General features: G+C 42.4%; 1 protein-coding gene across 5 annotated transcripts in view; it reads right to left on the bottom strand.

Annotated features, from left to right (window-relative positions):
* The window catches only part of VTI1A (vesicle transport through interaction with t-SNAREs 1A), a 324,109-nt gene that overhangs the window by 15,909 nt on the left and 282,123 nt on the right, over positions 1 to 26,077 (bottom strand). Inside the window, exon 9 of one of the 5 annotated variants that reach the window (XM_025039168.1) lies at positions 7,005 to 7,029. The exons of the other annotated variants lie outside the window; for them this stretch is intronic. Within the exon in view, the coding sequence (XP_024894936.1) occupies positions 7,020 to 7,029 (10 nt within the window). The 3' untranslated portion in view covers positions 7,005 to 7,019. Of the gene's footprint in view, positions 1 to 7,004; positions 7,030 to 26,077 lie in introns of those variants that run through there. 5 annotated transcript variants of the gene reach the window in all.

The following is a 26,077-nucleotide window of genomic DNA, read 5'->3' on the forward strand; positions in this document are numbered from 1 at the left end:
CAGAGAAGCAGGCTGTTCCTCCCTCTCCTTCTCTGCTTTTCCAGCAGCTCCGTCTACATTGTGGCTTCTAATAGGCTCTCCACACATCCAGCTTCCATCGGGTGACCCTATGTCCCGGGCTCTGGGGACACTGCTCCTCCCTTTGCCCCCCAGTGCAGGTGGGAGGGCCTTCTGCTGCTGCTAAGCCCGGGGCTGTCCTGTTCTCCTGGTTGGAGTGGGCATGAGACACCCAGCAGAGTGAGCACTGTTGGCTCAAACTTACGATACCTCTTTCACATCTTTTCCCTTAGACTGATTTTACATACCCCAAAGCAGCATTAGTCATTTCGGGGCAGGTGAACGCCAGCCGGGTTAAGAAGAAGCCTCCTCTGAAGGCTCATGAATTATAACACAATGGTTGCCTCCCAGTTCTTTGGGCAGGAGGAGGGTGGGGTGCAGTGATGGCCAGATAACAGGATCCCCAGGTTTGTGCCAGTGAAGCCACGTCACCTGTTGGCCTGGGAACTCGTATTATTCTTCTAACTAAGAAATAAAGTGCTGCGGGGACAAGGGGGCGGGCCCGGTCTGAGGGCTGCGGGCATTGGGAGAGGGGACTGGGAGAACGGGGCGTGCTGACCCTTTCTCTAAAGTGAGGGGCTGCTTCTGATGGCTGCTGAGACTCAAGTAGTTTCAGAGCCACCGGAACTTCTGATCTTCCAAGGGAAGCCAGAAATCGTATTCTCCCAAGTTTTTAATTTTGGCAACTAAGCAAAAGTTTTCCAAAACCTTGGACAGCCAAACCAAACACATCTGTTGGTGGGCCCAAGTGGGCTGCAGGCTTTCAGTCGATGACCTTTGACTACTTATTAAGGAACAAATGGAAAGGAAGGGAGTGGGGGTCAGGTGCACCCCTGCCCTGCTTTGCTGGAGATTCCCTAGGAGGCTGGGAGAGCCCAGACCTCCTGACCCTGCAGAAGTCTGAAGTTCAGCCTTGGCATGAGCATCAATAACCACGGTCCACAGTGAGCGCATCCAACTTAGCCCATAACCGACTCCTAACCGCAGGGTCAGAGGCCAGGGAGTAGTCAACAGAAGCCACAAACCAGCCAGTGTGTGCCTTTCAGACCTCTCACAAGGTGATGAAAAGCACGAACGGAGGTCAGGGCTGTGTGTGCATCTGCAGCCCCCTTGACCTTTCCAGCTTGGCTGGTGATTCTCGAGGAGGATGGCGTGGATGTTAAACACGATGTCTTAACAGCCAGGAGGAGGCCTGCGATGGAAAACCGTGTGGTCTCCACTGCAGGGTGAGTGGCAAAGACAGGTTTACAGGATTGCCTCTCTTCCCACTCTGTTGAGTGAGCTTGTGACAAACAAGTAAATGTGCCTCAGTTTCCCCACCTCTAAAATGGGAGTAAATCTATGTGACCCAAGCAATCCTGAAGATGGACACTGAGGACCGTGTCTGCGGACTTGATGAAAACAAAGACAATAAATTGCCAAGGAGTGGAGTGGCCTTTCAACCCTTTCTCAGGTCCTTCATGTAGCTGCAATAAATAGAAAAACCAACCCTACTTTAGGAGGGATTTTCATGAGAACTGAGCCAAAATACAAAGTATCCCCCTTTCCTCTGTCATTCTTTGGAGGTACTGCCCTCAAGTTCCCTGGCCTTAATTTTCACAAGTGGATGGGGAACGCCAACCCCTAACCGGCCCCCAGACAACACGAGGACACTAGGTTACAACATAAGGTGGTGCTGCTCTGGGTCCTGGGCAGAGGTGACAATCTCAAAGTCCCCTGATGAACACTGGTCAGAATTCCAGCTGAGAAACAGGGGTGACTGAGGAGCCTCACGAAGGGAGTCCCTCTCTCTTGGAGACACCGGTCTCCCCTGAGGCAGCAGAGCCCCGGAGTCCACGCTGCACAGTGTGGCTTTGCACATGTGCTCGCAGCTGTGCCACCAGCTGACACAGAGGGACAGGAAGAGACAGCCCGTGGAACTCGTATTTCCTGTAAGGATGCTCTTGAACATGTTGTTTATTACCCTGCCCAGCGGGTGTCCCTATTATGACGTCCCACGGGAAGGCGTTCTCTCCTGTCTCGTAGGGGAGAGAGCTGTTTTTATCTTAAGGATACTGACTCGTGCAACTGAAACCATCTCCCACTTCAAGTCGGCTGCCAGAGGCCGAGGGAGCAATCTGTGGCCCGTCTCTCACCAACGGATAGGCAAGTCCACAGTCTGTGCACTCACCTTACTCCTGACTTCATTTCATGTGTAGAAAATCTACTGTTCGGTATATATTTTAGTACATTGCTATAAATCCTTTTGGGACCGAGACAGGTTTATATACAGGCACCGAAGAACCAAGAAAACAAGAAGAATTCATGTCCTCCTGGCGTGGCTACTTTAATGATTCTGGCTTTATTTTTCCTCATATACCCAAATAATTCTGTACTACGTGAGACTTGGAAGGCGAGTTTGCATATCTATCAAAACAATAAGATATTCTCATTTTTTTCTTGACTCTCCTCTCCAGCAAGGGGCGATTTCCAGAATAAACCCAAACTTGGGATTTGGGGCCCCCGAGTTCCTCCCATAGCTAACTGCAGTGAATCGTGGGTCCCCTTTTATCTTGGGAGATTCATAGCAATTTTCTTAACAACGCGGACCTCTTTTGTGAAAGCTGACGGCGCTCCCAGCAAATGTTTGGCTGTAGATACGCTAGCCTAAATGTTACCACGGTCACAGCCCTCCCTTGAACAATCTAAGGCATATTTCTCTCCGTATATATTTGGTTTTTCAGATGCCTTAAAGCCTGGAAAACAATCATAGCTGAGGCCATTTCTGAGATGGCACTAAAAGAACCTACTCGGAGACAGATAAAAATAATGAGAATCTTTCTGTCAGGAAAGATTTAGAAAATATCACTGGCATTATTAAAATTTAATTTTTCACTCAGCTTTTTGGTTCCCCTTTCCCGTGGTAATGAGCAGGGCCGCACACCTCCGCCTTGCTGGTACTTGTTTTGTGCAATAAATTCAGCCTTCCAGTCTGAAGACATTTCAGACAACAGCTTTGACTGCTATAGGCTTATTTTTTACCCTGTGCTGTGCTTTGAGTCCTCCTATAAAAACCAGTTCATGAGATAATTTTCCACAAGGCCAGTGAAACTAATAAAAATCAATTTTGCCCAACTGGTTCAGAGAAATCTTGGGAATAGCCAAGGCAGAACTGTAAAAACGAGAGAAAAAAAAAAAAAAAGAATCAATGTATTCACTAATGGTTTACTTGATAGAGAACTATCAAATTAGCTGAAAGGAGATGCTTGGCTGTAGGAATTTTTCCTTTCAGCCCTAACAGAACACCTTTTAAAGGTCTAGGAAAAAGCTTTTCTTCCTAGTGGTTGAAGATAAACGTGAGTGTTGTAATTCTAGGTTGCCTAGCCCTGTGTGACAATAAGGCCGACGTGGGGCCTCACAGGCGGTGGCCTCTGCTGAAGTCTTGTCCAGACCCTCCTTACATGTCAGAGAAGCTGGCTTTGTGAATGGGTGGGCTGGGTTTTACACAGTTCACTCCAAGGCCCTAGGGTCAGTGGGTGATGGACTCATTCGTACATTCAGATATCTCAGGTTCGTGAGACATCCTCATTGCACCTGTGCCATGACTAACCAACTGACCACTGTTTTGGCTTCCTGCCAGTGGAAGTAGGCGTCCAAAGGGGCATCTCTTTTATAACCTGGAAGCAAGGGTTAAGTGTCACAGCGTGCAGAATACATTCTTTAAAACATGTGCCTTAACCACCATCTACATTTCATTAGTTCGAGACATGAGTTGACATGTTGAAAAACAAATGGCAAACTTTGCACAGGAAAAAAAGACTCGAAGGAAATGTAGCCAGTCGGGGCCTATTTCAAAGACCCCATGCCGTACGTGATGGGAAAAGTAATGGCTGGCATCACGGTGCATCTTATATTCTAGCTTACTTTGCATTTATGAATAAATTCAGGGATATCAACATCTGTTCTTTTTTTTTCCTACTTTATAGGTTGTTGCGATGTTCAAATTAGATCATGCATGTAAAAACAGAAAGTGTAAAGTAATGCTCAAAGGAGTATGATGATATGGTAATATTTCATATAATATCGGTGAGTTGAGAGTTGTCACAGACGCCATTTGGATACTAATAATTTTCCAATAAAAAACATACTAAAATAGAATTAATACTAAAACTACATTGAAAAATTTGTTCTTGATGATTCAGAGGTGTAAGAAGATCTTGTCCTATCCTACACGTCACTCGACCACCAATTTTCTTGACCATAACATATTACTTAAAAAGCAAAGTTATAAATAGCATGTATATTATGACCTCAATTTTTCAAAAAGAAAAATACATATATAAACTTAAAATAAAAATTGGAAAGATACACATCGAAATGATAGTAATGATTGTGTCTAGGTGTCGGGATCATGGTGAGTTTTAAAACATCTATGATTCACCGTATAATTTCTTTGGTAATGAATGTGTGCTATTTTTACAACTGGAAGAGAACAATTCAGCCTCCAAACACATATACAAAAACATCATCTTATTCTTTGGATAAGGATGAAAAGTACATTTTGAGTTTTGTAGTTGTTTGAATTCTGGTGAAATGAAAGTTTATGTGAAACGCATTTCAGATTCTAAGATGAGTGTATGCACCCCCATTTCCTTCACATGACTCGGGCTCAGTCTGTTGACGGCTTCTGCCACATACCACTTGACTGCAAATCATCATTGGTCAAGAAGCAGGTGACTACATAGCACACTTGGAGAAAAACAGCACACATCTGGGACTGCCATGAAGTTGGAAGGACAACAGTGCCTGGTCTGATTTCTAGGATGACCTGATCCTTTGCATGGTGGCCTCAAAAGGGGACCCCGTGCCTCCTGTTGGAGCACACAATCAGTCGCTTAGCAGAAAAGTGCCACCTCGTTTAGAAAAACAAGGCCCAGTTCAGATATCCAGCAGTGCCACCAAGGAAGCTATTTTTAAGTATCTAATTGCATTTGCAGCATCTGGCATTTTGCATACTCCATTTTTATGACTTCGGCATGATCCATGTTCCGCGAGACAAACAAACAAAAGAGAGATTAAGTGTGAGACACTGGAGTCATGTCAGATATTCCCAGTATAGAAATATTATAATATGCCCTAGAGATTATTCCAGGGCCAAATAAAACATTCCCTAACGTATAGAACCTCAGAATCGGGACTACTTGGCAGCCGCAGAGAACAGGGATTTACTTCATTTATGAGGCCAGTACACAGTCTCAGATGCTAACACGCACTGATAGGAAATGCCAACATTTCAACTTAAATCAAGACTAGAGCCTGTAACATCGACACTTTGCCTTTCAGCGGAAGATCACAAACAGCACAAATCTGGGTTTCTTGTACTAATTGGGGAGGTTTTCTAATTTGCTTATGATATCTGCCTCATGTCGGGCTAATCTTCCTCCGGTTGCCTCCTAATGCTGTCTGAAATAATCCGCTTACTCCTGCTCTGTCCGCACTAGTTTATATCAAATAACACGCACTCCCCAATACAGCCACAGCAAAAGGCAGCCACAGCCTGGCCGGGTGCTTTGACATCACTGAGCCGTGCGATGATGACGGCGGATGCCTCTACTGACAAGTGAGGCAAAGAACAGCAGAGCAGTGAATCTTCTGAATCAGGTAGAATGATAAAATGAGTGCTAATAGCACTCATTAACGACTGAAAGCATAATCTGATCACTGTTTTGAAAAGACTGAGACAGATAATTTTGTTTTCTCAGACAGGCAGGCAAAATATTTCAGGGAGTTCACCACCAGCCTATGTAATTATTACTATCAACATCCAAACTCCATTCAAGAAAACTCCTTTCCTAAATAACGGCATCACCCCTTCTGCCCTATTGAATGGCTGATGTAATAAGCATTTAATGACACAGCCAGGAGACTTAATGGATATGGGTAGGCAGTGCCATTTCAGGAGTATCGCAGCCCTATCTTGACTCAGTTTTAATGTGTTAGATTAAAAAAAAAATTTAGGGAAGGAAGTAGGAAGTATTTTAATTTTCATAAAGCTGGGAAGCCTAGAATTCTAATGCCATAAAAGATGCTGTAAGTGCACGTGTGTGTGAAAACCCTAACACACCAAAGCAACGATGGGCTGTGCTGCACAGTGGTGGGGTAGACAGTGGTACCGAGACTGCAGCCAGGCTCTCCTCCCAGGTGGCCTTGGCTGTGTGACCGTAGGCAGAACACCGTCTCCTTCTGCAAAGTGTGGGCTGTGGAAGTATGCAAGGACTAGGGGATTTTGAAGATTCCTTCTGCCACGAAGAGTCTACAGTCGTTAATTGAAAGGTTCTTGTTCATTTTCTTATACACGCGTCTATTCTAAACAAGCAAACCCAGCATCTCCTTTCTCCCTCCTCAAACATCGGATCTAGAAAACATTTCCCTCACATTTCAGAGGCTACCGAAGGGGGAAAAAGTTATATTTTTAATCCTACTTTATAGGAGTTTGCTCTTTTATTAGAGAACAAACCCAGAACCGTGATCAGTAAGGTATACGTACCCAAAGCGGGGGGCGGGCGGGGAGGAAGAGGAGAAGAAAGAGAGGCCGCCTTCAAGGGCCTTGTGGAAGTGTATAAAACAGGCAGGCGAGATAGTCCTTTGCCAAACACTGTCATAAATTTTTTATTTGGCAGCTAACATTCTCACTAGCTTTCTTGGCAGCAATTGGGACCTTTAGCAAGAAAGGTGCAGGAGAAAAATACCTTGTTTAGAGATGTTTTCAACACTTTCTGGGATTTTTCTGAACTTCTGCCTGCAGCACATTTTTACAACTACAGTCTCCGATCACCTGACGAGTGGGCGGTGGGGTTTAAACTTTTTTCTTTTTTTAAAAAGAATATGTATAGAGAAAGAGAACAAGCAGCGCTACCTCCCTCTGGCCTTCCACTGAGTCCATCCTTCTTATTTTCTGTAGTACGTATTTCTGATATCCATGCTTAGTCTTCTCTGTCAAGACAAAAAAACTGAAAATAATATCAGAATGTACCTTTTGTCGGGCTTGATGCTATCCGTATTGTATTCTCAGATGGCAGAGATAAATGAAAGTGAAACAAGCGGATGACTAGGCCATTTTTCTTCAACAGTTCTGCCCAAAACAGGTCCCACCTGTTGCCTTTGGGTAGGTTAATGGGCAAAGAGCTGCCCCGGATTGGAAGCTGATAGAAACACTTGCAGATAAGACGTGGGCAGTCAGATGGTCCATGGTAGAATGAGTGGAATGAAAGCTCCTGGAGCTGGCCATTAACCACCTCAGAGAACTTCAGGCCGAGATGAGATCTCTTATTACCACCACATCTTAAATACTTTATAGAAACATTTTGTACAGACTAGCAAAATCCTTCTACCAGGGGTCTTCCAGCTATGAGGCTGGCAAATTTACTCTCTCTACAACAAGTATAGAACCGAACAATTGTTAAAATGATCCTTTTAAGGCTTTGGATAATGACTGAGGGCAAAAAACAAATTCAGAAGTGTTTATTCATAGAAAGCTGGCAGAACTTCAGGGAAGAACATTCCTACCTCATCCCCCCTCACTTAATTGGCTAGAATGATGGTTTTGCTAGGGTGGGGCTGACTGAGAAGGCTGACTTGATTTGGAGCACAGGTCAAAACCCATGCCCAGTTTCACTGTCAGGAAAAGGAGCAAACTTAGTAGGAGAACGAACAGGGGAAAATCCACAGTTCTGCTAGCCTTAGGTTGCAGTCCTGGTTGGGTTGAGTGACAGACCAACCAGGAATGTCATAAGAAGATCCCAGAAACGAGAGAGCCATAAAAGTGCCAGATGAGCTCTCTGCACATCTCTTATTGATTGGCAAAGTATAAGCATATACTGGGGAGACTTGAGTGACACCTGTGAAAAGGCAAAGCCAAGGCAAGCTCGAGAACTTGCTGAACTTTGAATGTGCTCAACACACATACGAGTCACTCGGCAGAGGATGGAAACTTTATGGGCTCAAGATTTTTGAGCATAACCTCTGCTCAATCATTGGCTAGCCACTAAGCTATGCACACAAAGGGGCAACACAAAGCTATGCACACAAAGGAAGCCAAGCTCATAAAATAAAAATAAGAATAAAAAAACAAACTAACAACTGAGCACACTGCAGGGGAGATAGATCCTGTAGATTATTTTCAGGCAAGCTACTTAAAAATATCAGAACCCTGAGCTGTTACAATATATCATCTAAAATGTCTCATTTTCAATAACTATCATATGTCAAAAAGAAAAGAAAAAGAAAAAGTGAAAAAGTGTGATCTATTATCAGGAGAAGAAAAACAGTCAGTAGTAACTGACTCAGAGGTTCTAATGTTGGATTTAGCAAAGACTTCAAAGCGGTTATTATATATATATTCAAAGAATTAAAGGAAACTATGCTTAATTAAAAGAAATTATGATGACGATGCCTCAACAAATAGAGAATCTTGACAGAGAAAGAGGAGCTATAAAAAAGCTCTAGAAGTTGAAAAGTACAATGAATGAAATGAAGAGGAATCGTGGAACTTGAACATTTGTCAACAGAATGATCCAATCTGAAGAAGACAAAGAAAAAAAGACTGAAGAAAAATGAGCAGAGCCTCAGAGACCAGTGTGACAATAACAAGCGTACCAATAATGGGAGTCCCAGAAGGAGCAGGGAGAGAGAGTGGCAGAAAAATATCTTCGAAGAAATAATGGCAGAAAGACGAAATCTTGAAAGTAGCAAAAAAAAAAAAAAAAAAAAAATTAACTCATTATGTACAGGCAAACAAAAGTATAAATAATACCTGACTTCCCATAAGAAACAACGGCAGAAGACACTGAAACGAGATATTCAAAGTGGTGAAAAGGGTGGGGGTGGGGGTAACTTGTCTTCCAAGAATCCTATATCTAGCAATACTATCCATCAAAACTGAAGGTGACTGTTAAAATAGCTATAATCAACAAGACAAAGAATCACAAATGTTGAAGAGGATGCGGAGATAATGGAACCCTCATACACTGCTGGTGGGACTGCAAATTGGTACAGCCACTATGGAAAACAACATGGAGTTTCCTCAAAAAAACTAAGAATTGATCTGCCATATAATCCAGCAATTCCTCTACTGGGTATTTACTCCAAAGACTTGAAAACCTATATCCAAAAAGATATTTGCACACCGATGTTCGTAGCAGCATTATTTACAGTGGCGAGGACATGGAAGCAATCAAAGTGTCCTACGACAGATGATTGGCTAAAGAAGCTGTGGTACATATATACAATGGAATATTACTCAGCCATAGAAGAAATGAAATACTGACATTTACGACAACATGGATGGACCTCAAGATAATCATGGCTAAGCGAAATAAGCCAGACAGAAAAAGTTGAAAATCACATGACATCACTTATATGTGGATATAAAACTAAAAGCGACAAACAAACAGGACAAACAAACAGGACAAACAAACAGACTCATGGACGTGGACTATAGACTAGTGGTTACCAAAGGGTAGGGGGAAGAGAAAGAAATCGAACTATGGGAGGTGAGCACACAGTATAAATATATATACGCCTTACTGTTAAAGTGTACAGCTCAAACTTATTGGATTTCGTTAACCAATGTTACCATTAAAAAAAATAAATTAAAAAAAATGAAGGTGACATAAAGACATTTTTAGATAAGCAAAGGAGAAAAAAACCTCCCCCGCTCCTTTTCTTTTTCTTTTTTGGCAGACTTGCCTTATAAGAAATACTAAATGAAGTCCTTCAGGCTGAAAGGAAATGACACCAAGTGGTAACTCAAATCTACAAAAGGAAATGAAGAACACTGGAAATGGTAAATAGAAAAGACTGTATATATATTTTCTCTTTTCTTTCCTTAATTTCTTTAAAAAGCATAAAGACTGCGTAAGGAACAATAGTAACTCAATATTGTCGAGTTTATGATATAGATATGAAAATTATAGTACAAAAAAAGAGGGAAGAAGACTATATTGGAATAAAGTTGCTATATTTTATTAGAATTAAGTCAGTTATAAGCTGAAGTAGATTGTGAAAAGTTAGGATATATATTGCAACTTTCAGAGCAAAGACTTAAAAAAATAACACTGTAGTTCTAAAAAAGATAAATTAAATGATGTACCAAAAATATCTGTTTTAAAAGAGAAAGCAGAAAAGGAGAAGCAGAGAAAGAGAAAACACATTAGGCATACAGAAAACAAACAGCAAAATGGCAGACATAAATCCAACAAGATAAAAAATCATAATGTTACTGGAGTAAATACTCCAGTCCTACAGCAGATTGCCAGACTGGATAAAAAATATTAGACTTCATGCTATCTACAACAGACATACTTTAGATTCAAAAGCACATAAAGTTTGAAAGTTAAAAGATAGAAATACATATGCCATGCAAACAGTAACAATAAGAGAGCTGTAGTGTCTATATTAATAACAGACAAATGGACTTTAGGATAAGAAACAATCCCAGAGAAAAAAAGGAATATTTCAGAAATATAAACAGATCAGTGCATCAGGAAGATATGGCAATTATAAATATATACACAGTTAACAACCAAATTCAAAATACATTAAGCCAAAACTGACAGATGAAAGAAGAAATAAAAATTTACTAATTATACTTGGAGATTTCAATACTGTCCTTTCAAAAAACTGATAGAATAACTTGACAAAAAATCAGCAAAGATATAGAAGACTTCAACTCTATTGGCCAACTGGACCTAATTAACATTTATAGAACACTCTAGTTAATAACAGCAGAATACACATTCTTTTAAAAAGCACATGGAATATTCCCCAGCACAGACCATATATGGGGCCAGAAAACAAGTCTCAACAAATTGAAAAGATCCGAAATCATAAAAAACATGTTCTCCAATCACAGTAGGACTACATTAGAAATTAACAACAAAAGGAAGTAATTTGGGGAATCCCCAAATATTAGAAAATTAAGTAACACACTTATAACAAACTCATGAGTCAAACAAAAAATAATGGAAATTAGAAAACATTTTGAAATAAATGAAAATGAAACAATATCAATATTAGTGAGATGCAACTAAAGCAGAACTTAGAGGGAAATTTATTTGTCTAATTAGGAAAAAAATAAAAGTTTCAAATCAATAATCTAAGCAATCACATTAAGAAATTAGAAAAAGAGCAAATTAAGCCCAATACTAGCAGAAAAAAGGGAGTATTAGAGCAGAAATCAATGAGATAGGAAACAGAAAATAGAGAAAATCAATGAAGCCAAAAGATGGTTCTTTGAAAAGATCAACAAAACTGATAAACTTTTAGTTAGAACGACAAAGAAAAGAGGAAGAAGACAAAATCACCTATCAAGAATGAAAGAGGAACATCACTACTGACTTAATGAAAATGAAAAGGATTATAGGACAATATTCTGAACAGTTTTATGCCAAAAAATTAGACGATTTAGGTGAAATGGACAGAAATACACACATTATCAAAATTGATTCAAGGAGACATAGAAAGCTGAATAGATCTATAAGAAGTAAATAAATTGGATTAATAATTTAAAGTCTTCCCACAAACAAAAGCCCAGCACCAGCGGCTCAAATAATGAATTCTATCACATAAAGTCTTCATTTAACGTCATCGATAGGTCCTGCAACTTCAAATGAAAGGACGTATAATGAAACCAATTTTACCATAGGCTAATTCATAAAATCAAGAGTTAAGTTCCTACAGCATCTCATCAATGTTAAAATGAAACAGTTTTGAATGAACCTGTTGTATTTAAAGAAGAAATAATACTGATCCTACACAAACTCATTTAGAAAAATGAAGAAGACATTCTTCCCAATGCATTCCATGAGGCCAGTCTTACCCTGATACAAAGGCTAAACAAAGACATCACAAGAAACATCCATCATGAACATAAGACACCAAAATACAAATATTATCAAACTGAATCCATAGTAAAGGATTAAACACTATGACCAAGTAGAATTCATCCCAGTAATGCAAGGTTGGTTTAACATGTGAAAATCAATTAATGTAACACACTGCACTAATAGAATAAAGGACAAAACTCATATGATCATCATATTAGACACAGAAAAAACATTTGGGAAAATCCAACACCTTTTCATGATAGAAACTCTCTACAGACTTCGAATGAAAAGGAACTTCTTCAACCTAATAAAAGGCATCTATGGAAAACCTGCAGCTCACGTCACACTTAATGATTGGGCCAAGGTGCCTGTTTACCCCAGCTATCAAAATTGCACAGATGCACTGTGGTAGGAACCGCTTTGGTACTTTATAAACAAAACAATTCAAGAGAACCATGAATTATTTGAAGTTAGTAACTTGCAATAAAATCTTACAGCCATTATTAAAACATGGATAAAAGTTAGAGAATGTGACAAGGCAGAAAAATTTAAATCAGGTTACGCTAAAAGACAAGAGTAGACAACATCTAAACAACAGAAAATGACATAGCATGAGGTGAAGGATGTGAGCCTTGGAGCCAGCTGCCTGGGTTTGATGCCGGCTCTCTGCCACTCTTTAGCTGTGTGACCTTGGACAAAGTCCTTACCTCTCTGGGCCTCAGGATAATAACGATATCTATCTTATAGGGTTCTTGTAAGAATTAAATGAGATAAACCATATTAAGTGATCAGCACATAGTGACCACTTTAAAAGTAAAGGGCTGTTATTATTTCTGTAACCATCCCCTTATGTGGCTTTGAAACAGGGTTCGTAAACTCTGGAGCTGCCTTTGTTGGAGGGGCTTCCTTGCATCAGCCCGCATGGTCATTCTTGTGACAAAGCCTCCTAAGGAAGTGACTGCCCCTGGGAAGGCATGTGACGCACCCTAGTGAGTCCCTCATCCTCATCTATAGCATGCATGGACTTCTGTCCCTCCTCCCCACTTTTCCCACCAGTCCTAAGTCTTGCTTAGCCACCCTGCTGGCCTCTGTGGGAAAACATTACTGATGGTGCTTATATTCAGGGTGCAAAGGTCTTTCTCTGTATAGGTTTACAGTAGAGAACAAGGAAAAGACTAAATGCAAAGCCAACAGGGGCTGAGGGATCTGCCTACATCCTGGGTTTTGCCATGATGTGAAAACATATGGCTTCAGAGTGTAACATGAACAGCCCTGAGCTCTCTCCAGGGTGGAAGCTATGTTTTCAGCTATGCAGAAATACTGACGACGAGTCTTTAAAAAAAAAAATCAGTGGGAGCGTATGTTAAATGAAAATCAAGATAACCTCTCTCAGGCAGGCTTTCCCTGTATACTCCGAGATCTTTACTTTTTGACAAGAGTTAAGAGTTGAAGAAATGCCTTAAAACAGAGGAAATGTCTATTTTTCTCCAACCTTGCTTAAGTTGGGCACTCTTGGGATGATGGGGAGGTTTGCCATTTGTAGACAAGAATGAAGCCTTTTGTGAAGAGCCTAAGTACACCACTGACGTGCTTTAAAAAGTGTCGAAGGCTATTTTTGGAGAACGTGTGGTTGACTGTGCCAAATTGAAACATTGACTTATCGCCCGATTTAGCATTAAAACATTAGAACTGACAATTAAGACTACTCTGTTTACTCCACATGAGTTTGTCAACATGCTGCAAATACATTTCTGTTATCATAATAAAACCAAGAAATGGGTGGGAACAGTTTCTCACTGTTGAAGGCCACGCTGAAAAGTACTTCAGAACGCTGAAATGTGAGCCGCCCTATCATATAAGACACTTCTCTTCCCCGAAGAGCGGATCCTGGGTGTAGCTATATTCATGTATAATAGGTTTATTCTCATTCACTAAACAGGAATTACTTTATGGTTCCAAAGTAAAACTAGTTTAAGAAATATGCTGGCAGATTTGCTACAGATGTGGTCTCTGACACGTACGCACGGGGAATCTGCTATTAATCACATGTTAAGATTTGAACATTATAAAGTACAAGGCAGACAACCATTAAGTTCAAGGTCTGAATTGATAAAAAAAAAAAGAGAAGAGAAAAAGGATTAGCGTGCCTGTGTTCACCTTTGTGTTTAAACGTATTGCTTTAAAAGATATCATTCATCCCTTTCCCCGTCTTTGCCCCATTTTATTTCAAGGTTGGTCTGCCTTTTGTTTGGTTCCTTTCGTTCTGACACAGATGACAGTTCTCGGGAAAAGTGCAGCCTTTCGGTTGTCCTGCACGCTTGCTGGACCAGGACAGGAATGTGCTTGTTTGGCATTTGTTCAGGAGAGCCTAGACGCCACGGACACTGGGGACCAGGAGGGCAAGGAGCACATTTGAGAACTGGCTCAGCACCTAGGCCTGCAGGCCTTTGTCACCACCTGCCTCAAGGGTGAAGGTGGCCATGGTAATTATGCCAAGGCCATGCATTACCCTGACAAAGTAATCCATCAAATAATTTCTCACAATTTCAATTCATCCCTCGAATTTTCCTTACCTCTAAGCCAGCTGGATATTATATTACTGAAGCTGTTGAAAGGGTGGAACACTAGCCATGGAGCCAAAGGCCACGGCAACTATGCGATGCATAAATTTTTATTGTTTGCTCAGTATTGAAATCTCATTAGGGTCCATAATTCATCTGAACACCGTGAACATTTACATCTGTTGATCATGAGAACTTAGAAGGAATGTACACCTTTGGCTAACTTGTTTCTAGAGGAGGCAGAGTGTGTATGTGCGTGTGTGTGTGTGCCCGCGTGTGTGCGCACGTGTGTGCATGCATGCACATACACGCATATGTTTTTAGCCCTTGAACAGCTGTGGTTAAAATATCCCTTACTCAAACCAATTTCCAACCTGAATTTAAATATCCCAAAGTTGTTTTCTTTTGGCAGCTTCAGACAAAGACTTAGTTCTCTTCGGGTCCAGCTTAATCAATGCTGGAAAATTCCACTCATTGCACATGGGCCTTAATGCAGCTCTGCTGTGCTAATTACATCAGAATTATCCCCAAGATTACATGCCTTTCGTTCAACGTATATATGCTTTTGTCTTCACTTAATTATGGCTTCCAACTCCACTCAAGAGAGAAAATACAACCGTGACTATTTCGGGGTCCCTGGCATGTCCAGGTTTGTGTCCACATGTTTTCGGGGTGTGTGCATGTAAACGTCTCCTTTACTAAGTTCTACTCTTTTGATCTGGCAGTATTTTTTCATTTACAAGGCTCTTAACGGTTCCAAGAACACTGTATTTTGAAGGTGACAATCACTGAATCACAGAATTCAAATTGGAAGGTGAAGGGCTTCAGGGGCGATCTAACCAGGCCAGCCTCTCAAGCAGGAATCCCCCATAACAACACCCCCTGACAAGTGGTCCTTCAGGAATGCATCCATTTTTGGAATGAACTATGGCAGCAGCTGAAAGGCTCTTAGCAAACGCTCCCTTGCACAAGGCAGAGATGAACACTGTGTCCGATGAGAAGTCTGGAGGGAATTTAGGTAGACTTAACGTAATTACCCAGACTGGTATCTGGCTAGGGCACCAGCGCTAACAGCCCCACTGTAATTCCAGCTGATGGCAGTGACACCTTCTGATGAGAGTCTTGTCAACTACAAGCTGCTCTTCTGCAGGACTTCACTAATACGCTGTGACGGGAAAAATCGAATACAGATGTTTTCATTCAGAAGGCCTTGGAAACACTAAAGTCCTATCTGCTCCTCAAGGAGAAAGGGCATGCATTTCCACGCAGGGCAAGGAGGCCAAAGGCCTGAGCGCGGGACCTGGCCTGATCCGGGCCGCGTCGCAACATCCTTTTCCAGGATTCTTTCCCGGTCAGCGCTAGGTTTCCATGTGTCACTCAGCGCTGTGTGGACAGTCTCAGCACTCGACCAGCTACAGTCGGTGAAGCGGCCCCGGACACACAGGGTGGAGCAAGCACCAGAGCAGGGCGATGGGACGTGGTGTGGCTCCAGTCCAGGGCACAAGTCTCTACTCTGGAGTAACAGGAAAGAGACCTGGGTCTCGGGATGCAATGATAAGCAAAATCGGACAGGGGCCTGGCCTGACGGAGCTTACGGACCTCAACAAAACGATCACACGCACACAGGACACAGCTTCAAACTCTAAGTGCCACAAAACTGTGAAGTGCTACAAAAGAAGCAGACAGGAAACTGTGAGAGTCTGGAAGAGGGGACTGGTGACAGTTGAGACTTCTAGGAAAGCAGAAGATGAAATGGAGTTAGGAACAAAAGAAATTTATTGGAGGGGGCCACCTGTGAACAGGATTGGGCAGGGAAAGGCTTCTGCCCATCATGCAGATCTGCCCCTATAAAGCAAAGGGAGAAAGAGGCAAGAAGGGCAGGTAGGGCCTTGGACACTGCATATGCGACCAAGTCTTGGCAACCCAATGAGGAGCGCTGGGTCAAAGACAGCTCATTTCCATTGGGGGACTCTCACAATGGGCAGAAGTGGCTTGGCCCTAGGGCCCTACTGCACTCAGTCAATCGCTGAGAGCTGCCTGCAAAGAGGCTGGCTCAGTTCTGATGCTGAGCTGGGTACCTGACGGTGCCAACACCTGGAACAACCGTGTGCCTCCCAGCTTGATGACTGCACCCCTGTGACCGCCACAAGACTGAGCTCAGCTAGGGACCCTGGAGAGGGCTTCCCTGAGTTGGCGATGATGTTGAGTTGAGATGTGAAGGATGCACTGAGTTAATGAGTAAGCGGGGGAAGGCGGAAAGAGACAAAGATTCCTGGTAGATGGAACAGCAGAGGCCCTTTGTCCGGAGTGGCATGCTATCGGGACTGAGAGAACGCATTGTGTCCGAGAGGAGAATGATGGGAAGGAGGTGAGCTGGGGGGCGGGGTGGGGGGAGGCAGAGATGAGATCATGCTGGCCTTGTGGGACACCAGAAGGGTCTTCTTTTCTCTTAGCCACATGGCTTTGAGAAAGTTACTAACTTTAGTAATATTAAGTTTCCTAATCTATAAAATGGGAACAACGTAATATACTTTATAAGGTTAACATGAGGATTAAATAAAATTACACATAGTGAGCTCTTAATCTAGTACTTAGTACCTGGGCAATACTTGGTAAATGTGGGCATTACAGAAAGCCTTCTGAAACAAGTCAAAGGAGAAAAATGAACTTACTCTGAAATTTTCTTTTCAAAGGTTTTGAAGTTTTATTCTAAACTAATGTGCATGCATTTGAGCAAACTATAGGCGATATTATTAAATTCCTTTGCTACCAAGATCATGGTGCTGCCCAAATCCTCAATTATTGAAATTACAGGCATAGATATAAGTTTAGAATTAAACAATTAACATCGGCAATTCAGAGCTGAATAAGTAATAAATAGGTTGTAATAGAAAAATAGTCCACGAGAAACCTAAAGAACAGAGGAACTCTTAGAGACAAAAGCATATCATAAAGAAAGAATATGTCTATACAGAGCATGACGGCATCTGCATAACAGCAAATTGAAAATATAGATATTTTGCTCTCTACAATCTCACCTGTTTATGTAATCCTTCAGATACCTATTTTCAGATTATTTCAAACCATGACATGCAGGAAACAAAAAACATACAAAGTGATGAAAAATGAATGCTGGCTATAGTTGCTTAAGCAGATTTGATTGTCAAATAAAGTTGTTTCCTAGTTGGTCATTTGTTTTTGAAATATGGGAAAGCATGTGATAACAGACTAAGTGATAGTCTCTAAATTCACGTCTGGATTATCTGAAATGGCTGAAGGTAAGTCCGACTCCTATCCTTGGCTTCATGAGTGTATGAGTTTGGAATAATCTTCCCCAAGAGGCAAAAAGTAGATGATGTCTCTTATGGAGGTGTATTCACTTGTTTTATTGGTGGTAGTTAGAAAAATCGCTGGTCAGCTCACAACTGAAAAACTCTCGCCATGCTTGTCTCCATGTCAAAATCCAGTCTCCCTTTAAAAAGATAAACCCAGCAGCCACTGTTTTATGAGCTTACACATCACTCCCTTTGACTTCTCGGCATCTAGCAAATACCCAAAGCTATTATTTTCAGCTGTTTATCCCCTTGTTTATTCCATTTGAGATGATTCTGACTACCTCTGACACTTGGAAGAGTACATAATACCGTAAATATCTGGCTTCCACTCCTGGAAACCTTGAGATGAGATGTTGGTAATACGATCCAAAAGAACCGCAAATGTGCGTGTTCTTTGGTGTTTTTCCTCTTTTCCCTTTTCAAGCTGTGATAAAACAGACCTGAGGTTTCCACAGCCACCCAAATAAAAACATCTTCGAGAATTTGAAAGTATTCTACAAATCAACTTAGATTATCATTTTCCCCCCCTCAGCTCCTAAACTTCTCTTGCATATTTCTTTCCTCTGCCAAAGCTTATCGACTCTTAGGTCATCTTGATGTGTCAAAAACGGCTTGGATCACAGGGTTGAACATAAGCAGATTGAACAGGGATCTCTTCATTTAGATACAAAAAAACATCTGACGAGAAAGTTACTTATATCTCCCAGTGAAGGAAGAAGTGGCCCACTTTTGCTCGTAAATTTTGTTAGTATTGAGTAAACGCTCAAAAAAAATTTTTTTTTCTTTTAGAAGGAATGCTACCTAATAGAGTTGCTCCATGCTTCTGAACCTTTCATGAAAGTAATTTAAAAAACCCTCCTACGTTTTATTTTGCCACAGATTTGCCAAGGATTCTTTTAACAAAATAGGAATGAACGGGAAAAAGTCTTAGTCTTGTACGGAATACTTAAATTTGTTTTAAAATACAAAATGCTGCGAAAGATCTGTGTTCAGTTTCGATTGGGTCACACAAGGGTTTGTGGTTATTTGTGGGTAATTGGTTCACGCAGTCACATTTGGGCACAGCTCACAATGGTCGCTATCTCTTATCAGGAAGACAAATGTGGGTAATAATGGCTAATGGCCTCAGCAGAAGAACCTAACAACTGCTCAGAGGTGTCTGCCTTTCCTGAAGCCAGCCAATAGTTCTTCCATTCAGCAACCTGGAGACCATGGCCTTGGTATTAAGTTAAAAATCAGGGGGTGTTTATCCAGGGGACAGGTAATTCCAGGTCATGGATCTAAAAGGTCACCTTTCCAGAGTGATGTGAGTGCCGAGGCTGTTAGGGGGTTGGCTGTCATCAATTCTTTCTATTTGCTTCTGTGAAAGTTAAATGACAACACGGGAGGAATCTAATTTCATGTCAGCACTTCCTCGGGAGGGAGCCAGAGGGCAAATGCCACGTCCAGAAACCTGAGCCCTATGGAGACGGGGAGGGAATCCCTGTGCGCTCGTGATCTTGGACCCCTCGATGGCTAGGCCTCCTCCCTGCAGGTGAGTTTTGTCTCTGGTTGATGAATGTCAGGAATGGAATCGAAATGCGATAACCACCAGGGACTACCGGGGAAGGCATCTCTACCATGCAGATTTTATATTCAGAATAAATGCCTTTGGTGAAGTCTTATTTTTTACTTTATGGTCCATAAAGTAAAAATTGCCTTTTTCTCCATAACACTCTATGTCAAAGACTCAAAGGACAAATGTCTGTGTAATAAAGGGCTGCCTTGTGGCTGTGTCAGCACTGCCACCTGAAGGGAAGGCACTTCCTCATTAGTGATCAATTTGGGACCTGGATTGTGGGCCAGGGTCCCAGAGTTTTATGCAGTGGGCCTAAGAAACTCAGTCCATCTCAGCGATTCAGACACCACTTGGCCAGAATGAGTCCCAGAGGTCGGGAGGCTGGTGAGCGCTAGCCACATGCAGAACCTGTCTCATGACTTTCCAGTCCTACGGGCATGGAAACAGATTTCTCCCATGAGGCATGGTGAGGATTCTTCAAAAGGCAAGAGAGAGACAGAGAATGATGTGGACTTTGATTCTGCTTTCCGTAATTTAAAAACCCATCATCGGGTATGTGAAAGTCAGAGTTCTGAACTTCTAGCAATTAAGAAAGAAGAGCTCGGGAAGACATGACTGGTTTCTTTTTCTAAGCGAGCCTTAACAAAATGCTTTCTAAAATGAAGTCAGTGCCACTCAAGACTGAGAAGGGAGGAGATTACAATGTTATGACTTCCTCTGGGGTCACAATCGCTCCTGTTTAGATGGTTCATGTTGAGCATATTCTGGGGTAGGAGAAGCCAGAGATGGAGCCCCTGGCTAGACCTCACACAGATGGGTGCCTGGAGGGATGGATGGACAGCTGGAGGGATGGATGGACAGCCGGAGGGATGGATGGACAGCCGGAGGGATGGATGGACGACAGACAGCAGCTGTGAGAGAACCTCTCTGCTCATGACGATCTTGTTTCCAGGACACAGGTGAGAACAAGAACAGACCACTTAGCGCCAAGGCCCAGAGCCCATTCCTGCACTCCCTTGCACCAGCCCTGCTTCAGAGCTCCCCAAGGTTGCAGCAGATGTTAAAAACTAAAGTTGAAACCTTTAAGCTATAATGAAGGAGTTCACGGGATTCATAATCCCAGTACCCCACCCCGATCCTCCAGCGATCCCGCTGAAAGCTTTCAAACGGTCCTCGGTGCTCGCACAGGGCATGCGGCATGTGTCGAACACACTGATCTGCCCGTGATCACCCTCGGCTGCTGTAAAACAGTCTCGCTCCTCGAGTGAGTGCAGGCTGCAGCAACAATGGTGTTATTGACTTGTTGCTCCGGCTCTATTTAGTTATTACCCTCGGGGCCACAATCAATAGACTTTGCACCAAGTCAGCCTAATAAATCCCAGGCTCTCGCTGGAGGTTTGCCAGAAACGGCAAGAAAATCTATGGCAGGGAAACACTTAGAGTGCAAAAAGAGAGAAAGCTTCACTGACAGCTGTATAAATTAATTAACAAGGAACTGTTTATTCTTCTAAAAGATCAGATCGCACGTTTATCATCATTGAAGAAGTGACAGATAGGCTATCATAAAATTATCTGGTGATGTAAAAAAAAAAAACCAAACAAACCCCAAACCCCACAAATTTGGACGTACACACAAAAGAGATCCTGGTTCTATGGTAACTTGTTTTTTTTTCTTTATTACATTTTCAATTACTCGACTTATAAATTTGCCTTCTCAGCACTGGTTCTGGTCAGTCTATTATTTCCAGCTTATTTGGATGAATGCGGTGTGCCTTGATAATTCTTTAAGCTTGTGGTTGAAACAGTCAACGCGATAAAAATAAAACGTTGATCATTAGCATTGCTGTGCTGTGGGATTTGTATTTCCCCGCCCCCCGCTTTGAACGTCTGAAATGTGGATTGCGCTTATAATGCGACAGCGGAGGGAAAAATGCTTTAGGTGATAGAGACACTAAAAGGTCAGCGAAAGTAAATGCCAGGTAGATGAATGCAGAATTCTAGAGCTGTTCTCCTCGCTTACTAAGCAAATGGCGGGAAGATTCAGTGGAAAGGGGCCCAGAATCCTTCAGACACACTGAACTAAGCTTGGGTCCCTTCGGGGACAAGACAATCTTCTTCCACAGATTGAAAACAAATGTAAGCGATCAATGGGGCTCTTAGAGCTTATTTGCTACTGTACCGGTACCTACTAGCATCCTTATACTAAACTTTTCTTTGGTCCCAACTCTGTCCATGCTAGTATAGGACCTGTAGCTTGATGGAAAACAACTTTTTCTAAATACTAAGTGAGTTCAGTTTTTAAATTCCAGGTGGAAGTGTTAGAAATGAGCTTTAAATCGAATCACAAGATCCAACCTCAAATATCACTCAGCAGATTGGCCAACGTTTGGTGAGAGTCTATTAGGCACAAGGCACTGAAACAGCCATTGACTGGCTGTGACACAGGCATCATTGTTCCCAGGCGTGGAAAGCTTATTTCATTGCTTCGGTCTAGCCTGGGATATGTCAACCCTGCTGCATGTTAACACACTCCTGTGAACACAAAAGGGCACAGCGGTCCCCTCAGATACGTACCCTTTACCTTGACAGGCCCTCAGGAGGTGGGGGGGGGCGGGGAGGGAGCGGCACGTACATGCACACACGTGAAAACTGTTTTATTGTGGAACTGCTAATTGTGTTGTCCCAATAATTTATTGCCTCTTATAAATGGTTTCCAGGTAATAAGAGTTAATTGACTCAAGAGACTTTCATCCATTGCAATTATCTCCTAATATTGTACATTAGGCCAGTGGGCTTTTATTAATCAGGTTAAATGCATCACCTGAATAGATGCATAAAAAGAAAATGGAACTTAAAATCATCACCCAAACTTATTTCTGAATAGGCTCACAAAAAGTTGTCCATCCTTAGATTAATTTACCACCCTGGCATGACCTGGCCTTAAGCCTGAAGACTGTTCGGGACCACAGACCTCCGGAGTTCACCTAATTTACTATCTCATTCGCCGTGAGAAGACCAAGGTTCAGAGGGGGAGTGATGGTCCCGGGAAGCCCCTGGACAATCGGTGGCAGAGGCAGGCCATACGGGGCACAGATGTCCCGCCATATTTTTCTGGCACCTCGAAGTTTCAGCTGAGATGGAATCTCCCTACGAGAAGCATCTCCGACATGTGGATGCAGAGCACCTTCCAGCCTTTGTGCCTCTGCCTTGAGTCTATTTCGGCTTCCCTCCTCCAATGACGTAGCTCCTGAGCTGCTTCTCCGGTGCCCTCAGCTCTGGCCTGAACACTCAGTCTCTTTTTTGTGACAGCCTCCGCATCAAAATGTTTGTGTTCCAGATGCCATGGCCTCAGGGCCTGATGGCACGTGCATCAGGTACCTAACTCTGCTGCTACTTACTGCCTTGCCTCAGCCAAGTCACCCAGTGTTCTCGGACTTGCTGTCTTCTTATGCCAACTGAGGGAGCCGGATTGATTTCTGAGGTCCCTTCCTTTCAGCTCTAACATCCTGTTATTTATACCAATGGTTACTCATGGGTTATCGTGCCCTGTCATGTTTACACAGCTTTTCTCACCGTTCCCGGTGTCTTCGCATGCACTAGCTCATAGTGTACGATGTTAGATCCTGGTGCTGACACTATGTTTTAACTCAAGAGCAGGGTACCACTGGAAGGAATTTCAGGCCCAGAGGAAAATATCGATTCACACTCTGATGATCCCTCTTGGTCCCCTCTTCCAACATTTAGGAGGTACTGAGTGAGCAATCACTCAGTCCTACGGCTATAAGTTTCCTTTTCAATCGACTGTCTTGCCAGGCAGCAGGGGAACTACCTGCAACACTGAGCTGGTTGAGGCCTGAGCACCTTCCAAGCACACCCTCAACCGAGTAGAGGTGCGTCGGAGCATCATCCTTTTCTAAGACTCCCGGGGTTAATATTTCGTTTAGAGGAATGGGGCTAGCACAGGACGGCTTGTGGGATGTGTTTGTGCCTCTGGAATTGGCTATTGTATGGAATTCTAGGGTTCTGGCCTCTGTGATCTGAAGGAGCAGACACGTAGTTAGCTTTTAGCTTGACCAATGGTGGAAGAGGGAAGGGAAGTACGATGAGAATGAGCACACCTGCTTTGTGTGGCAACTGGACATCAAGCACTATACGCTTTCCCATGTTTCTTTAACCTATTCGATAATACTGGGACCTTGGCATCATTGTCCCACTTTAGAAATGAGAGTAAGGTCCAGAGAGGGTAAGTGACTCATCGAGGGTCACAAAGGTGGCCAAGAATCGGCTCTTAGTCTTTGATGAAAAGGTTGATTTTGTTTCTATTACATCCTACTTCTGCCTGAAAGGCCCAGAGATGGCAGGTAGTTAAGAGATAAGTATAAATTAGGGTGATTACTACCCTATTGGTTATTATTTCATCCACTTAATGGGTGTAATTTATGAGCTAAAGAATTACAGCTGAAGTGCCTCTCCTGCTGTGAAAGTTAACTCTTCCTGTTCCGCTCTGATTAGCCAGTGGTCTTCCACGGTGGACTGGGCTGAGGTATGTCTTAGTGGATGATCATATCACCCTAACAATTCTTTTTCTTCTTTTAAAACATGGCTGAACAACCAGATATCCACATGCAAAAGAAGAGAGCTGAACTCTTACCTCACACCATATATAAACATAAACTCAAAATGGATCAAAGACCTCAACGCAGGAGCCAAAACACAGGAGTAAATAAATTTTTGTGACCCTGGATTTAGCAATAGATTCTTGGATATGACATCTAAAGTACAAGCAAGAAAATAAATCATACTTCATCAAAATTAAAAACCCTTTGTGCTTCAAAGGACACCATCGGGGAAGGAAAAAGGCAACTCATGGCATGGGAGAAAATATTTTCATATCATGCAGTTGATAAGCATCCTGTATCTAGACCTTATAAAGAAATCTTACAATTCGATAATAAAAAGACAAATAACCTAAGTGAAAAATAGGCAAATGTTCTGAGTAGACGTTTCTCTAAAGGCGATAGACAAATGGCCCATAAGCACAGGAAAACATACTTAACCTCACTAGTTATCAGAGAAATGCAAATCAAAATCCCAAGGAGATGCCATCTCACACTCATGAGTATGGCTAGAATCAAAAAGTCAGATAATAGCAAGTGTTGGTGAAGATGTGGAGAAATCAAAACCCTTATACACTGGTGGGAGTATAAAATGGTACGCCTACGCTGAAGACCAGTTTGACAGTTCCTCAAAAAGTTAAACAGAGTTACCATTAGACTCAGTAACTCTACTCATTGCTTTATACCCAAGAGTAATGAAAACATATGTTCACACAAAAAATTGTACATGAATGTTCATAGAAGCATTATCCACAGTAACTAAAATGTGAAAGCAAAACCAATGCCCAGCAACTGACGAATGGATAAATAAAATGTGGTATGTTACTTGGCCATAAAAATAAATGAAATACTGACATGTACTGTGACATGGGTAAACCCAGAAAACATGCGAAGTGAAAGAACCCAGTCACGAAAGATCACATATTATATCATGCCATTTATATGAAATGTCTAGAATAAGTCGACCTATAAAGAAAGTAGATTAGTGGTTGCTTAGGGCTGGGGGGATGGGGAGATTGGAGAACAACAGCTAAAAGTTATGGGGTTTCTTTTTGGGCTGATGAAGATGTTTCAAAATTGTCTGTGCTGATGGTCGCACGTATCTGTGAATACATTAAAAATCACCGAATTATAAACTTGTAATGGGTGACCTGAAGGGTATGTGAATTATATCTGAATAAAACTTTACCAAAAAGCCCCGAAAGCCACCCAAAACACGACTGTGCCTTTGAGCTGCTTTTGTGCGGCTGCTTGGCCGGGCCGTGGGCGCATCCTCCGGCGCGTTCCCAGCCAGCTCTGAGGGTCTGCCCACCTGGGGCAGGCAGGCTGCTCATCCTGTTGCTTCATGATAGGCGCCTTTGGTGCTGCATGATAGGCGCCATGGTAAGTACCGTACAAAAGTTTTCTAATTCGTACAACTGCTCTCCAAGATAGGTTCCATTCTTATCCCTGTTTAAACATGAGGAAACTGAAGGAGTTTAGGAAAGTTGCCCAAGGTCACAGCGAACACGTGGCAGCTTCTGGATTTGAACCCCAGTCCAATTGACTCCAGAATCTGGGCACATGTGAGCCTTAGTTATGTGTGAACATGTGACAATGCATTGGGACAGGGGCCAGTGTGTGTGCATGGAAGCCTCCCCTTCTTCCTGGGGTCTGGGGCGTCCCAAAGTCCTCTCCATTATAAACCGCCCAAAATGTCTCTCCCTGGGAGAGCCAGAGATGTCTTTAGATAGAAGCTGGAGACATCTTTCGAGAGACGTTCCATCCAACAAGTCATTTAGAAGTGGAGCTGGGGGCCCTTTTTTCCCATAACGGTTGTAGCTGACACTTTGAACCCTATCTTTATTCATATTTGTTTTTGAAAGCTGGTTTGTTTGCGGTTAGGAAGGAACATACTCATTGAGTTTTAAGGAGGCATTTCCATAAACATGTGGCAGAAGTAGGATGTTAGGAGATTTCACGATGGAATTAATTTTCTTTCCAAAAAAACATTTGGAATTAATTACTCCTGTTCATGAGGCTGGATCTTTTAGCCAAATTTTTGTTTTCATGTCAAACCAGAACACTCACTACGCAAGTTTAACAC

The sequence above is a fragment of the Pteropus alecto genome, unplaced genomic scaffold (genome assembly GCF_000325575.1).
Source record: "Pteropus alecto unplaced genomic scaffold, ASM32557v1 scaffold177, whole genome shotgun sequence".
Classification (NCBI taxonomy): Eukaryota; Metazoa; Chordata; class Mammalia; order Chiroptera; family Pteropodidae; genus Pteropus; species Pteropus alecto.